This window comes from Scomber japonicus, chromosome 14, assembly GCF_027409825.1.
Source record: "Scomber japonicus isolate fScoJap1 chromosome 14, fScoJap1.pri, whole genome shotgun sequence".
In the NCBI taxonomy this organism is placed as follows: domain Eukaryota; kingdom Metazoa; phylum Chordata; class Actinopteri; order Scombriformes; family Scombridae; genus Scomber; species Scomber japonicus.
In genome coordinates, this window is record NC_070591.1 from 26,945,070 (window position 1) to 26,961,047 (window position 15,978).

General features: G+C 42.9%; 1 protein-coding gene across 1 annotated transcript in view; it reads right to left on the bottom strand.

The window, feature by feature from the left end:
• The window catches only part of LOC128373359 (inositol polyphosphate-5-phosphatase A), a 142,828-nt gene that overhangs the window by 18,235 nt on the left and 108,615 nt on the right, over positions 1-15,978 (bottom strand). Inside the window, exons 10-11 of the mRNA XM_053333656.1 lie at positions 5,587-5,682; positions 4,244-4,318 (exon numbers count right to left, since the gene is read on the bottom strand). Coding sequence (XP_053189631.1) covers positions 4,244-4,318; positions 5,587-5,682 — 171 coding nt within the window. The remainder of the gene's footprint in view (positions 1-4,243; positions 4,319-5,586; positions 5,683-15,978) is intronic.

Consider the following 15,978-nt stretch of genomic DNA (forward strand, 5'->3'; position numbering starts at 1 on the left):
AGTGTTTAGTATATGGGATGGTATATCAGGGTGAAAAAACCTCTGAAGCAACAGAAACATTGGAAAGTTATCCAGTGGGCCTGATTGGAACCCTTGGTGGGCCGGTTCTGGCCTTGTCTGACACTCCTGGTTTAAGGTAAAGCTCCTTCAGATTATAAGCGTGTGACGCAGTTGAAACAGCAGGGGATTAGCAACATATGGCTGTGTGTATCTACTGTGTGTTAAGTGAATGTTGAGTAATTCATTCAGGTGGATGGAAAACCCTGCAGCCAGAAATTTCACACTACATTTCATCCTGGGTCAATTAAGCATAATGCTCTGCTGCTGGGTCAGTGGTTTAAAAAAAAAAAAAAAAAAAAACCTGCTTATATTGGTTCAAGGCCTCCTGACATTATAAAGCCAGGAGTACTTTGTCAACCAGAAATGACCTTGGGAGTTGTGGAGGAGGTGGCGCGAGATGATGCGGCTCCGGCAATATCGCAGTAGGTTAAAAAAAAAAAAAAAAGATGAAGGAGTGTCTGGGTAAAAACTACCCTGTCATGGGCTCAAATTTCTGACTTTGCTTGGATGAGCAGCGCTCTCCTAAATCAGAGTGGCGGTGATAGTTAAGACGCAGGAAGTTGAGGAGGGGTAAAAAAAAAAGGAGGGAATACGAGGTCTTCGGCCCCCCGACCGTCCACCACCTGTAATTGTGCTTTGATTTACTTGTTGTCAAATATCCCCTGTGACAACACCTGCTGCCATTAAAACCCATCAATAAATGTTGGGGTGAAAGGTCATTTAATTTGATTTTTACACCTCACACTTGGCTTTCATTGCAGCAGCCATATTTTTCCTTCTTTTTATGGGATCTTCATTATTTCGTGTGGAAAAGCGATAAACTGTCACTGATGCGGGTGGGGCAGGTGGGGGGTGGCCGATTGGTACAGAGAGGGGGGTGGGGGGCAACGCAAACAAAACTCAACGCTACACTGCTCTGAACCTCTGAACTCTCATTTTTTATGTCTATTAAATTATGTAGAGAGGGATGAAATTAGATCATTTCTGATTCAATGATGAGAAAATGTCAGAAAAAGGACACAGATTTCAAAACAATGAGGGACTTTTTTGCACCCGGAATTACAAAGCAATATAAAAACTGCATCTTTTATCCATATATAGACATCAGACCTACTGCGTATGTATGCTATCTGTTCTTATAAAGCTAAGTAAGCAATCGATACTTTCCCCAACTCTTCAGAATAAAAGGCCAGCGACATTAAGAGACAGCCGGAGACCCAATGCAGCATCAGTTTATACAAATCCTATAAGGTCAGATTTCATTTAGCTGGGCTTCTGTATTAGCACTTAAGAGCTCCGACAGGGAAAATATGAAAGAACTTTGGACTGGAGAGGGTTTTTTTTTCTTTTTCTTTTTTTAATGTCCCGCTCATGTTTAAAGCGTCTCGGGGCTTTTGAGTAATGCCGAGGGCGACGCTGCCAGCATGACAAGGAGAGGCAGGCCAGACAGAAAGGTTCATCACTTACTACAGCTAGTACACAAACACACCCTCCTCTCCCGGTCCCCCATCTGCCGACACCACACTGATAAAGTTACAATAAAGAGATACTGAAACAAAATCAATGGGCATGGAAGGAGGGGGACGGCCCCCGCGGGTGTGTGTGTGTGTGTGCGTCTGTGTGCGTGTGTGTGCTGGCTTCGGGATAGGAAGAAAACTGTGTCTACAAATGCGTGGCACAAACATGAACAGTATGCATACGTGCACACACGCACACACACACACACACCACGGTCCTCCCATCCCTCCACCGGAGCAAGGCCCCGCGGTGCCCCTTGACGCCACGAGCACCCGGAAAATTTAATCTTCCCAAATACTCATCAGGGCTCTCCATCGTACCGCCGTGACAGCACTGGGGATAATTAATTATACAATTTCGATGGGAATATCGACTAAACAAACCTATTAATCATAGCAAAAGTCAATAGGCATGGACACATTCAATCATGTCCCGGCCAATGATTACTCCTCTCAAAATACAATAATTATTTTCAAGAGCTGCCTCGAATTAAATTTCTGTCAAGCCGGTACAAGTCTTGCAGTTGATGAAGGATGCAATGGATTTTTTTTTTCTTTCCCCTTCCCCAGTGGAGGAGTGTGAGGAGGGACATTTATCCTTTTGGAAAGGTAGTTTGTTTTATAAGGATCATAACATGGTGTGTTTAACTAGACCATGACCATCAGATTATCTCTGATGCCCCCATTATGTCGTCCATCTTGTCTGGCTTGGTGAGGAGGAGGAGGAGGAGGAGGAGAGGGAGGAAGGGAGGGGGGGGGGGGGTGGAGGGTATATGGTGTCTCAGCAACCTAAAGCTACTGTTACACAGTCAGGATCCCTACACTTTTTGACTCAAACACATTCACTGATGTTTTACAATACGATGTGTAAGGTCAATTCTGCCAGCATCTGTCACTACCAAATCCCATCATTAGTTAAAAAGCTCAAGCACATCATTAACTGCCTTTTTTATTAACTTTATCACTAGTATATTCTTTATATGCTTTACTTTGGGGGAAAGGACATGTGTTAGTTGATTATTGTCCTTCAAAAATAACCAGATCTCCAATTGGTGGGTCAAATTGTATCTCTTTTAAGAGTATTATAATATCTTATAATACTCTACTTTGAATGATAACTTGGTATGTCCAAAAAAAAGGTTCTTAAGAAAGCCTATAAACAACTACACAATCTATGAATATGTAAATGTTCGAGACAGGTTTAACTAGTGGATGAGAAACAGCTCTTATATCACTGAAAAGTCCATTCACATTGTATGTGCACTAGAAGTCTCCTCATCACATTTGTGTAAGTTACGTAATGGATCACAATTGGCATCCAGGCAAGTTGTGATGTCCAAATTTTGCTTGTACTCACAATTTAAAGTGAGCTTTCTAGTGTCAAACTATAAGTGAAAGTTGAACATCCAAGTAAAGTTCCGATGAGGAAAATATATTTCTTATTGGCTGGATGGATAGATTAACCAATTGAAATGTTTAAATTAATTTACATTTTTGTTTAAAATGACACTTGTCCACTTTGAATGATGAGTTTCTAACTAGCAGAGGTGATTGTGTTTGCTATATCCCTGATGGTGCTGACTGAAAATCCACAAAATAAGGCTTAAACAGCTTCCTGCAGCACAATCCACAGTCACACCACTCCCCCTCATAGTTTATAGATGTCTGATGTCTCTTAAAGCATTTTATATCCAACATTACTAGCCATTACTGGCAAGAGACATATGGATAACTTTTATAAACAAAATGCAAGCCTTTTTAAATATCTTTTTTTAGGAAACTAAATTCAATGCTTTTCAGGACCTTAACACCTGCATATAATTTGTATTTAGTGACATAGTTAATGCAGGCAAAACATCACAATCCTAAAGTCATTAAGTGTGTTTCATTGTTAAAAGTGACATCAGACAAAACCTTTAAAAACAATTCTACAATTTCCTTGTAGTCAATAAACAAATGTTAAGTGATGATGATACGATTCCAATGAAAGTCAATAACTGATATTATTGAATCATCATGCAGCCGTTACATTATGTAGCCAACAGGGCAAATAGATTATGATTCCTGTGTGTAGTGTGTGTAGGTTTGTGTGCGTGTGTGTGTGTGTATCCTTCCCAGGACTTTTAACAAGGTCCAACTTTGCACTAGTTAACACAATCTGTAGTCGTATAAAAGTTGAAGTGTGTATGGGGTGTTTTCTTCGTTCACCTCATCTACACTCAATCTCATTTAAAAGTTATTCCAAAGACATTTGGCCTCTCGCTGAGGACAAAGACAGTGTGTGTGTGTGTGTTGTGTGATGTAAGAGCATCAGTCAATGCATCTGCACATCTCAGGTCAGCAGCTGCATTAATGATATTTTAGTACATGTGCTTGTTTTTCCTTTACACTGCTCTTTCTATGCCCATTATCCAAGTATGAAAAGACCTCAAATCAAATTTTGTGGCTGCAGAGAATCTTTTGACTTTCATTTTTGTGCTCTGTCCAATTCACAGATAATCAATTTGAAATGTAGTTAAATGGCAGCCGTTGATACTACACAGTGGAAAAAGAAAGTCTATAAAGTCAATAAAATAAATTAAATTTGTAATGAATAACTTGAAGAGGAGAGATGATGGAGAGTGGATGAATATATAAAGGGTTAGGAAGCCAAGGAGGTGACTTACTGAGGTCCCATTGTTTTCCCGGAAAACGTCCTGGTTGACATAATTAAAAAGCTTCTTTTCAAGTTGAAGAACAACCTAAACCAGCAGCAAGAGAGAAGACCAGGGCTCTGATTAATACCAATATTACAGTGAAGTGTGCTTAGTAATTATAGTGCTAATGAACAGCAGTGTGCTGCAGTGGTCAGCAGTACTGTGTTTCATTCAGGCATCACACCACATTATGTTGAATGTAAAAACTATCTATAATAAAATTAAGAGGTTTATGAAAAATGAAAAGCTTGTGAATAATCAATATTTGAAGGAATTATATTCATATTTCCATTTTTGATTCATATATCCATTAAGGCTTAGTCACACTAGCATTTTAACAGTAACATTTCACAGCTAAATTGTTCATTTTCAGTTTATTAGCTGCAATTAATAGGTTTGCAAAGAGGAGCATAGTAAGAGTCCCTTAAAATATTTTACTAGTTCAAATTTGATTAACTTTGACACACAAATTTGTGCAGTTGACCAATAGCAACCACCTTGAGAGTCCTGACCTTTTAGGGAACAGAGTCCAAAATGGAGGAAGTTATGTAGCTTTTTAGCTGTCAAGCATCATGCAGTTTTGTTTAACCCTATTCTATTAAATAATCAACTTTTCCATAAAAGAGACTTTGTTATAAAAGTTATTAGACTTAAGTCAATTTAACAGTTGACAAATTTCTGTCTAAAAGCGTGAACTCATTGTCCCGTTAATATCCAAGCTAACGAGCTTGCTAACAGTTGGCAAGCTAGCTAGCTAGCTTGAAGAGCTTTTTTTCCCTCCTCTCCAGCCTGTCAAATGCTGCTATGAGCTAGGGCTAGCATGTTCCCAAAATGGATATATTTCACTATGTCAATTTCTGGTGTGACCAGCCATAAGTACAGTTTGTATGAGCTCCTTATCCATAGTCAGTGTATTCCTGTCAACCTGTTCCAGTTTGGAGAAGCGAGCAGAAATACTGGCACAGAAGCTAATGTACTGCTGTGAATGGAGCCAGCAGTGTCTAGTGTGTAGAGCCAAAGCAAAGGGCTGTCTGACAGTAAGGTAAAGCAGTTACATTTTCTAAATGTAGTGTACACTTTAGGTGGGCTTTTTTTTTAGATGGCTAAAATATGTATGCTGCTGCTTAGCTTCCATGCCGCTACTCCTGTCTGCTCCTCTGAAGTAGATAGCTGACCACTATCTACTGTAGGTAACACACTGTACCACATACAAACCCACAGCATTATGATGACAATATTATTGAAATTCCTTTTCAAATCTATGATTATTTTAATACAGTTATGACAAGTCAATATTTTTGCAGGCAGTTTACCTTTCGGTCATTATCACTTTCTCGGAATATTAGCTTGTCAACTTCATTGGTGTCGGCAGTTCTGACTGTCTGCATGGTGGCAGTGGAGCAGAGACTCTAGAGGAGAGAGGGGGAGAGAATAAATGATCACAAAGACACAAAGAGGAAGGTAAAGGTAAATGGTACAAATAAATGTACTTTGTGGGATCATAAAAAAAAAGAAACAGGTGATTAGAATGGATACCTGTGGCTGTCACTCACACATCATACACACACACACAATCTTGTGATTCATCTGAATGATTTTTAAAGAACCGTCCCCCAAACTACCAGCTCACTGTCCCTTCTCTTTATCTGGGTCTATGTACTGACCCCATGGACTGTGTGCATGGTTAAATTCCCCTTTGTGGACTCTTTTAACAATTAGTTAAACATTCGACCATCTGTGTTTGAAGACAGTTGAATGAGGTAATCCCTCAGCCAGTGGTTCCCATACCACACGGCAGGGACTGGGTGACCTGATTGAAATTCAAAGCACAGATTAGATAATCGGGTCAAGCCAATATAGCGAGCAGAAAAAGGCCCTTTAGACTGAAATGTCACAAATCAGTCCTGCTCCGGCCACGAAGAAACGGCGCACCAGATTAGAACAAACACTGCGCCTTGAGAGAAAGTGGAACAACTTCTCCCCCCCAACTGCCTCAAATCCATTTCTTCATGCTCACCCACATCCCCCTCCCTTTCCCCAAAAGCAACTTTCTAAAGCCCTAACAAATCGCTCCATCTTTCACTCATTTAGGCCATCCAAATGCAGGGTCAATATGGTCCCCTGGCAGCCAAATGCTAATGCGCTTAAGTGCGCTTAAGCAGCTTTGTGCAATGAATAGGCCAAAGAAGGAGCTAGTGAGAAGGGCAAGAGATACTTTCCCTGTCAAAAAGTCATTGTAGCCACAGCTAGCAAAGACAACCACAGAAAGTACTTTTTTTTTACCATCTTTGATTAGAGTCCAACGCACATTATGTGAACTCGGTATAATTTCTGCTCAAAAAGTCCAGTGCATTTCAGACATTAACAGCAAAATCTATAAGACTCTAGAAAGTCTAGTGAAGGTTGTGAGTTTGGACATATTAAAAATGTGTTTGTAAAATGGACTTTAGTGGTTTTGGATTCTACAAGCATCGGGGGTCTTGTAATTCTTCCAAGCGAGCCCCTTCTGTCGCCCGCTTTTGCAAATCCAAAAATCAGTGGAGCAGAAATCCCTGGCCACTTCACAGATACCACTGAAGCCAGAAGCACACACATTGCTTACTGGCACCAAAAAAAAAAAAAAAAAAGCATCAATATTTAAAGCGCCAAAATAGCCCCTCCATTCATTTTCAAATGATTGTGATAATCCAGTAAAAAGCGAGGCTCGCATCAAAGAGTGAACGATCATCACGGAAACAGGAATAAGTCTTCAACATATTGGCAGTGGTACATTTACTGAGCAGATGCAAATGAGCCTGAATATGAAAGGACAGGAGAATACATATAGGTTCCTTCTTCTTAGAGGGATAATGTCTTTCCCAGTGAGATAATTGATCTGCAGGTTTTGTATTCATGTTAGCTACACCTTGTGCCAAATGTCAGCTCAGTAAGGGAAAAAAAAGACAATTAGCTAATGCTGCCTTTAACTTGCAGGAAAATGGGTTTTTCCATGAATGATGACATTTTACATTCCTGGGTGAATTAAAGCATTTTAGCTTAAGGGAAATTAATGTAATGATTCCAAATGCTGATGATTTTTACATTTGGCCGTTTTGCGAGAGCGAGGAATCACTTGATTTATTTAAGCAGAGTATATTTTTATTCGTTTTTTATTTCAAAACTAATTAAAAGACTTTAGCAGGTCATTTTACTGTATTTATCCTCAGCTGGACCTTTGCATGCGGTGAATGCTGCGATGTGACTGATTGATCCACTCATAAGTTTATTGACTGACCAATCGGCGTGTCAGAGCGGTTGGTGTTGGCTGATTACACCGATTGATCACGGCTCTCCTGATGTCCTCCTCGGTGAAAAACATCCCCCGTTCCATCCTTGGCCCTCGCTCATCCCCGCTTGCCACTGTCATAAGATCTGCCCACCCAAACACTGAGATGAGGGGGAAAATGAGAACCCCATGCTGTCACTTAAGGCCATATCAATGCGGTGATGTCTCCCTTTCTCAGTGCCAGCAGAATCCAGGTGCTTGTGCAGAAATCTCTGAACAAATCTCTTCTTCATGCGAGCCTTCAAAGCTCCTGCCTCCTTAAGCACATTACACGGAGACACGCTCTCGCTGACCACCCTAAATGATATTACCATAATTCATTTGACTGCAATTGCCTCCTTATTTGATACATGCCAATTAGTCTGAGGGAGGGAGAGAGGAAGACGGGGCAATGGGAAAACATTAACGGACAGCTGTCATGAAAAGCGGCTATAGTCCAGTCCAGGAGACGGTCAGGATGTCTTCACTCCTCTGGGCTCTTTAACGGATCCTGGAAAAGTGACTTGGCATTACATCTCTGCATTATGGGTCACAGGTCAACGCTGAGTGTTTGTACAGGGCCAGAGGCCGGGGGGGTGGATGGGTGGAGGCGGAGGGGGGGGGGGGGGGGGGCTGGGACGAGAAGGTTGCCGAGGAAGGCGCTGGCTTTGTGTATCAATGGAGGATAATCTCATGACTGTCGAAGGAGGAAGCGGCTGTTTAAAGGAGCTCTCTATTCCAGCTGCTCTCCTTAGAAGAGAGGTTAAAGCAATCTGTGCCACTTCAAAGACCAAAGACACACACACACACACACACACACACACACAACCAAGCCTTCTGTCTCCAGTCCTGCCAACAGATGGAGGCAATCCACTGTGCCCAACTTAAACACTAAGAAACCCACCCCACATAACCACCATGACTTTTCTGACAATGCAAAAGTAGCAGACTACCTCTCTGAAGATGATGTGAAAAAATTGGTCTTGCACTGCAAAGACATTACATTAAAATGCTAAAACCTTTGCCCTTGATTCTAGGAGATGCAGGTCCGGCATCTAAATCTGCATTTTTTTAACCTGACTCTAAGTGCAGTTAATAGATAAAAAGGAGTTCTATGTAGATTTTCCAGCAATGTGCAGTTGAATCAGGCACAAACTTTAGAGGGACAAAATGACTAGTGTACTTCTGCACTTGATTTAAGATGTGTTTGTATTGTTTTATTACAGTGTATTGTAGTGCTTGGACATTGGTCGTGGCAGCTCCGGCCTGTATGAGTTACGATCTAATGCCAAATGTACACCTACGGTATTCCATGTTAACTTTATCACTATTTTCTTTATGCTAATTTAGTTCATCTTGACTTTAATGAAGATGCAGTCATGTTGAAATGTTAGTCTTGTTAATAGACCTTTAGTAGCAGAAATTTGTGACATAACAGCCAATGTACAATTGATTTGAACTTTTTTCATTCAATGATTTAACGCTATTCATTAAACTGTCATTCCGGCCCATATAATAATCCATTGAGTGCTTTTAGAACTCAGTGATTAAACCTCAATTAGGTGAGGAGAGCACTGTATGAGACTGTGTGCAGAGAGAGAGAGAGAGAGAGAGAGAGAGAGAGAGAGAGAGAGAGAGAGAGAGAGAGAGAGAGAGAGAGAGAGAGAGAGAGAGAGAGAGAGAGAGAGAGAGAGAGAGAGAGAGAGAGAGAGACAGAGGATGAGTGGACAATGAGCTAACTATTCATTCTTCATTACCAGAGGCAGGGGACAGGGGCTCCCCTTTGTGTCAGCAGGGGCAGTGGCATTGTCAGAATGCGCCATTATTTTCTCGCTGCCACGCAAAGTGAGGCTGCCAGCTGAGTTAAGGTGTGCCAAGCGGGGCTGGCAGGTTCAACGTGAATTGCTTAACACTCCGATCACTTTTCTTCCCCATCGCCACGCCGTTCATCACGCTCATCCCACATGCGTGATGGCGACATCTGCCCGAGTGGGGTAGAAGGGGGCATCTAAAGTAGGCAACAACAAATTTGGCCTGCTTGCTTCCCTGCCAGCGATTACACAGGAAAGCCAGTAAATCAGCTGTGACCCCTTCCCACCCGATCTGACTGGACACAAGCCAGAGTTTTCCACTCCTCTCTCTCTCCCCGTGGCCGGCTAATTTAATGCTTCCAAACACGCTGGATTAATCATTGACAAACAGAACAGGAGGATGATTCAATGTGGAGGATAGGTGAGAGTAGATACGAAACCACCCGCCAAGTTAGCCTAAGTGTGACCCACTGGTCAGCAGTTGACCCTAGTAAAACCTGGCCTGTGTCACCCCCTAAACAGCAAGTAACACACACACAAACTTTCAACCCTTCCCATGAACCCATTGAGGAGAGAGAGCTGACGATGAGGTCTTGATGGCAGTGTGTTGCGTTGTAGGAGGTCTCCTAACCTGCCACGCCCTCGCCAAAAAAACGAGCAGAGAGGTAAGAGGGCGTGCGAGGTAGTGATAATGTGCCCTATTTATCTTGTGCATTATAACATCTGGGAAACTTCTCTAAAAACAATGGCGAGCATTGAGGGCTGCCATTCTGGCTTTACCTTCACAAACTGGCCAAAAGCATTTGTCCCCTTGGAATGGATAATGGACAGGCCACAAATCATTCAGGACAACAGGACGGAGAGGGGTGTGTGTGTGTGAGAGAGAGAGAGAAAGTGAATGTATGTGTATGTTTTGTGTGTGTGTGTGGTTGTGTGTGTGTGTGTGTGTGTGTTCCCCCCTGGTATTTAACTTCTCTACTGGCCCATTCTGCAGGGCCCCGCAGGACAAATTGCCCTGCATGGTTGTCTTTGAGAGGCAGTGCAGCGCGCAGAGAAAGGGACAGGGCTGAAACACAGGGAACAGGCCTATAAAAATTCATCACTTTGACCCCGGCGACCTCCCACTACTGGGGGGTTACACACACACACACACACACACACACACACACACTCACACAGAGATGCACGAGCACGCACTCGCCCACCCACCCACCCGGACTCACCCTCCGAGCTGGGAGCCAATATTCTAGAAATGACATCCACACATATTAAATAAAGCTTTACACTAACGGAAACACGGTAACTTAAACATGTCCAATAAGACTACTGAAGTCACAGAATTGTACTAAGCCTCCTGATCTCTCTGTCTCTTTCTCTAACACACATGCACACTAGCAGGCACAATGGCTGTGGAAAAAGCCTTCGACACAGGAAAAGGCCACCAGATGCTTCATTGTGACTGTTTCTCTGTGTAAAGTAATGGCAGTAAAAGGAGGGTGGGTTCTCCTGAGGCGTATTAGTCCCACTAAGAGGAGGACATTGTCTCAGGCCGGGCTCTTGACACATTACTGCCACCTATACAAAGAAAAGCTAATGAGAGATTTAATCTGAGATACCTCCCCTGCCACTTTTAGTCAGCACTTTGAAACCAACCGCGGCAGATGTCTGCAAGACTGTTTAACGTACCAGGTTCTCTTAACCTCTCAATAAGGTCATACATGTTCAGATTGCTCAATAGCCATCTTAATGTGGTATTCATTTGAATGTTGTTGTAATGTTTCTGAAAGGGAGGCTTTGTGATGTGAAGGAGTAGCCAGCAGCCGCTACTGCTATTCATGCTTTCTTTTTAACACTCCCGACTTAAAAAAAAAAACTACATTTATCCCGTTGATGAGAAAACAAATTCACATCTAACCGTGAAGCAATCACTGAGGCGCATTTAGATATAGCCAAGCGAAGTGCTATTGATAGAGTATAAACACATACTAAGCACCTAAAAACATTGCGGTCTCATTTAGCCGTTCCACCGCAGCTCTCGCTAGGAATCAATTAAAGGAAACGGACAGTGAGGTAATCTGTCGTTGTTGAGTCAATTACAGAATATCGAAGACCCAATCAGTGATCAGTGATTAGTGACTGTCCAATAAGAACGCAGACTCTGCTGAGTTCATTACTCTGGAATTCGATAGAGATCAGGATCGGACAATTAATGAAAGTCTAATTCCTTGTAACAAAAAAAAAAAGAAAAAAAGAAGGGGAACATGGGTGGGTTGGGTGAGATTCTTTCACATGTTAGAAATCTAAGGTTCACTCCATTAACACTGATTGAAACCAATGAGAATTTCTATAGAACTAATATTGCAGCCTTTTGCTTCCCTTGAGGCAACAACTGAATTAACGCAACAGTTGACGGCTTTTTCAGGCAGGCAGGTGACCAGCCATCTTCCTTCCAGTGTGTACTGGGGAGAAGACCCCAGTGAGGCACACAACCCTCCTCGCACACAAAGAACATTGATTCATTTGGAGCACCACCCTTTAATTTGTTTGCACCATTTCATCTAAATGATGTGCTTGTCTACCGGGGTGAGAGAGAGAGAGAGAGAGAGAGAGAGAGAAAGAGAGAGAGAGAGAGAGGTGTAATTCAGCAGAGGAAAGGGGAAAGAGGAAGGTACCGAGGGGAGGAGGAGGGGTCTTGACACCCCACCGCAGGGCGCTAGGCAACCATCTAGTGGGTGGGCTTTGTGATACATTTTACCAATTTTTCATGCCCATCCCTCTTGATGTGACCCCACTCAGGGCCTTTTATGCCCCTGACAGCTCTGCGCAGGAAAACATGCTGCCGCTCTGATAGCATGAAATCGGGAACAAAGACCCCCAGGGAGAGGAGAAGGGGGCCACTGAGGCACGCTGTGCTTCGGTCCCGCCTGGCTCTGGACACAAACAGATGTTAGGCCAGCCCCGGCTCTCTCGGCCCCCTGAAAGAGGAGGCCCTGTCGGAGAAATGGGCCTGAAATGCATTGTTTTGGGCCTCCTCTAAGACAAAAACAGGAGCCACTCCTTCTGAAAGGGCCCAGCAATATGGCCGTCACAGATAAATCACATGAGGGAGGGGGGGGGGGGGGGGGGGCTGAGAGAAAGGCCCATGAATTCTCAATGTGGCCCTTAATGGGCCCTCTTAAATATGATGGGATATTTGTGCGCGGATGTGAATGGAGCCCAGCGACTTTTAATGTCAGTGGGCAGAGTTGTTTAAAAGCCTGTGGTGCCAACAGTGGGTTTACAGCTGTGTTACAATGAGCCATTCTGTAGGAACATCACTCTGCTGCTGACAGTAAAGATTCACACTATGAAACCTGGAGGCCGCCTTGTTTCAATAATCCTATCACTTCTACTGTTACTATGACCTCCTGAAGAACAGCAGATCTTTATATCATCACCCTGTTCTCCTGTTTAATTTGGCTATAGAAGCAATGCTAATGAATAATTTAAATAAAAGCATTGCCTGATTTGAATGGGAACTGTGACTGACTTGTTGATTGGGCAGCCATGCGCAGCCATACTTATAGAGGCTGCTGCTTTGCATATGCATTAGAACAACTATAATGATTATAATGCTGGAAATAGCAATGGACACGGTGTCTGCGAATGTTTGTACACCACTCCTGGTGAGGACATGTGTTATCTTGGCAAACTCTCCATCCTTCAGTGAGAGGAAAAAAACAATTATTGTGCTGTGCTTCACAAAGGCAGAGGACTGTATTAGTCAAAAATAGACTGACATCATACAAGTTGGACACTATGTGCCAGGCACAAAGAGATTCTTCACAGTTTATGCCGCATTTCATCTGGACTAAATAATAGGATCACTGTTAGCTGGTGGCCGTTCCTCCTTGCAAAAGGCTTGGGTCCATTTTTGACTAACAAAAGCAGTAACAAATCATCAATAAAGCTGTGAGAAGACAGGTAAAACTGAGCTGGAAGTTGATTATAAGTGATTTATGGATATATTACACAGTTTAAAGGTGGTGGATTATTAATGGCGAAGTGGCAACATGACAGGACAAAGTCAAGGAGGAGATTGATGATGGAAAGAATGCGTGAGTCAATATGTTTGGGAAAGTGTGGAAGAGAAACAGGAGAATGAGTATATTTAGGGGCAGTTTATGGCTACAAGCTGTGGCTAAATAGGAAAAGCAGGATTTTTAATTACTTACAATTATTCAGCAGAACTCACTACTCAGTAAATACTAAGAAGGGACTGAATGATCTCTGATAACAGCTGACAATTCTTTCTACAATGTTACATACTGCAATAAAATCAAAGTGCTACCATTGCTTTCAAGCAACTAGTTATCCAAAAATGTCTTCCCCTTTCTCTTCTTTAAATGAGACACTCTGAGAGAAGAGGCAACAGTGTACCAGTAGTGCAGCAAGTTAAAAGAGAGATCACTAAATTGGCTCCAGCTGGGGAAGACGGCAGTAATTAATGATTGAAGGGTATCTCAGGTTACATCCCTGACCGGGGCCAACCTCAGGGGCCTACAAAGCAACGTGCCCTCCCAGGCCCCTGTTAGTGCCAGGCTCTGCGCTCATCCTTGGCTTGGTTGATCACGCCATCCCGCTGTTGGCATGGTGTTCCCAGCTGCCAGTCACAGTGCCCCCCCTACCACCACCGCCACCACCTCCGAGTACACAATGGCAATAGCATGGCTGGCGCCGGGCTCAAACGGCCTGTTGTTAATGAGCAGGACCAACAGAAGCCACTGCTTGTTCTTCATTTGCCAGCGTTTTAATTATATGGACAGCGCTCCCATCAAAGCTGCATCGCTCAAGTTACGCCCTCATAGCTGAACTCTTTTTTCCTCTGTGTTTCAGCGCAGCTGAAAAGCAAACAGAGAGAAGAGAGAAGAGAGAGAGAGAACAGGCGCTGTTGTCTAGAGGGAATAGTCTCCCTCTATATCCAGATGGGTTATCTCTGATATAATGGGCCCTCATTGTGATAGATTGGACTCTTCTAGGCAGATAATACGCCTTTATTGTATTGTAAGGAAACATCTCCATCACAGGCTTCACCTATGAGACTATAAACAGGCTCGGGTCAAAAAGCAGGTGCTAATAACTCTGTTTTAACTTGCATGGTGCAGTAAATGGGTGGAGTTTACTGCATCGGGACAATTGTCTTTGACAGAGAAGTATATTGATTTAGTGGGCTCCAACAAACCATGTAAAGGATTTGCAAATAGAATTTAGCCCAGGTCGGGCAATAAAATAGTCAAATACAACACTCCTCTTAGTAGGTTCAGCTTGTTGACACTTTATATTTAGGACTGAATTAAGTGAAGAAGTAAAGAGAATTGCCCTTAAGCACTGTGACATAAAAAATGGTCAAATTTATTGCAATAAGCTTCCTTTTTAGTGTAAATCTGATTACCTACTTGAGGCCCGTTGTGTGTAAATGTGTGTAAATGTATACATGTGTGACTGTGGGTGTAAATACATGAGTATATCTGGGGAAAACTGAGGGCAGCCGAGGAAGGATGCAGTCCCTGGTGTCAGGGGGTTCCACAGAACAGAGGCCCAATCAGTGCTGGCCCGCTGGTTAATGGATGGATGGTCCCCAAAATTAATTAGCCTGACTAATGTAGTGTACACTTAATTACACTGGCTGCCTTTTGATTTATAGCTGGCAAGATACACACATGCTAGTCAAAGTCAGGGCTAAAAAGGGAAAATTATTTACCCTTTACTGGTGCAAATTATTTACCCAGACTAGGTTCAGCAGCCAGGACAATAACCATCAGCTATCTAATGAACTCTTGTCGGTTGCAACACAAAAACTGTAGGTTTGTAGTTTCCTTTCGATATTTTAAAAACACCTACAGTATCTAATTATTAATTAAAATTGAAGCCAAACATGCTACTCCAAGATGATTAGTCAATCAAGAGCTGATTCTTCAGACTGAATCAAGGCAATAGTTTTTCTTCCAGAATGTGAGTTGAGCATCTACACATAGAACAACATAATGTGCAAAAATACAGAGGCACATCCATCTAGAGCCTTGTGTACGTACATAAATATAAAAATGATGGCATTCATGATGAGATTTGTCTGCCCAAAAACCTCCACTGTCATGGGCGTGTGCACTGAGTGACTTCACTGTGTGAGAAATAAATGATCTATCATGCCGGCCCTGTCATTACTGAGCATTTTACAGCATTCATTAGGAGAGGGGCTAGTCTAGGGCCCCACCTTTAATTTCATGCTGCTCAAGCGAGAGAAAGGACACAGGACAAAGGAAGGAAGATTGATGCCTGGTCCGGCCCCTCTGCGCTTCCAGCGTTCGCAGACAGGGGGCGCTGTATCAAAAAATCTCACCAGTCTGTGAGAGGCTGGGCTAAGCCTAATGAAATCTGTCTATGTAGCAGCAGATCAGGCCCAATTAAAACAGCCCCACGCCATGTCACGGGGACAGTAGATCAAGTCAGCAATTAACCTTCCCGCTGGCCTCTATCAATCCTTAAATTGGAGCAGGCTGGCCAGCGGCACACAATCTCTGCAGATATTAAATTTACATTCTATTAAGTTTAAT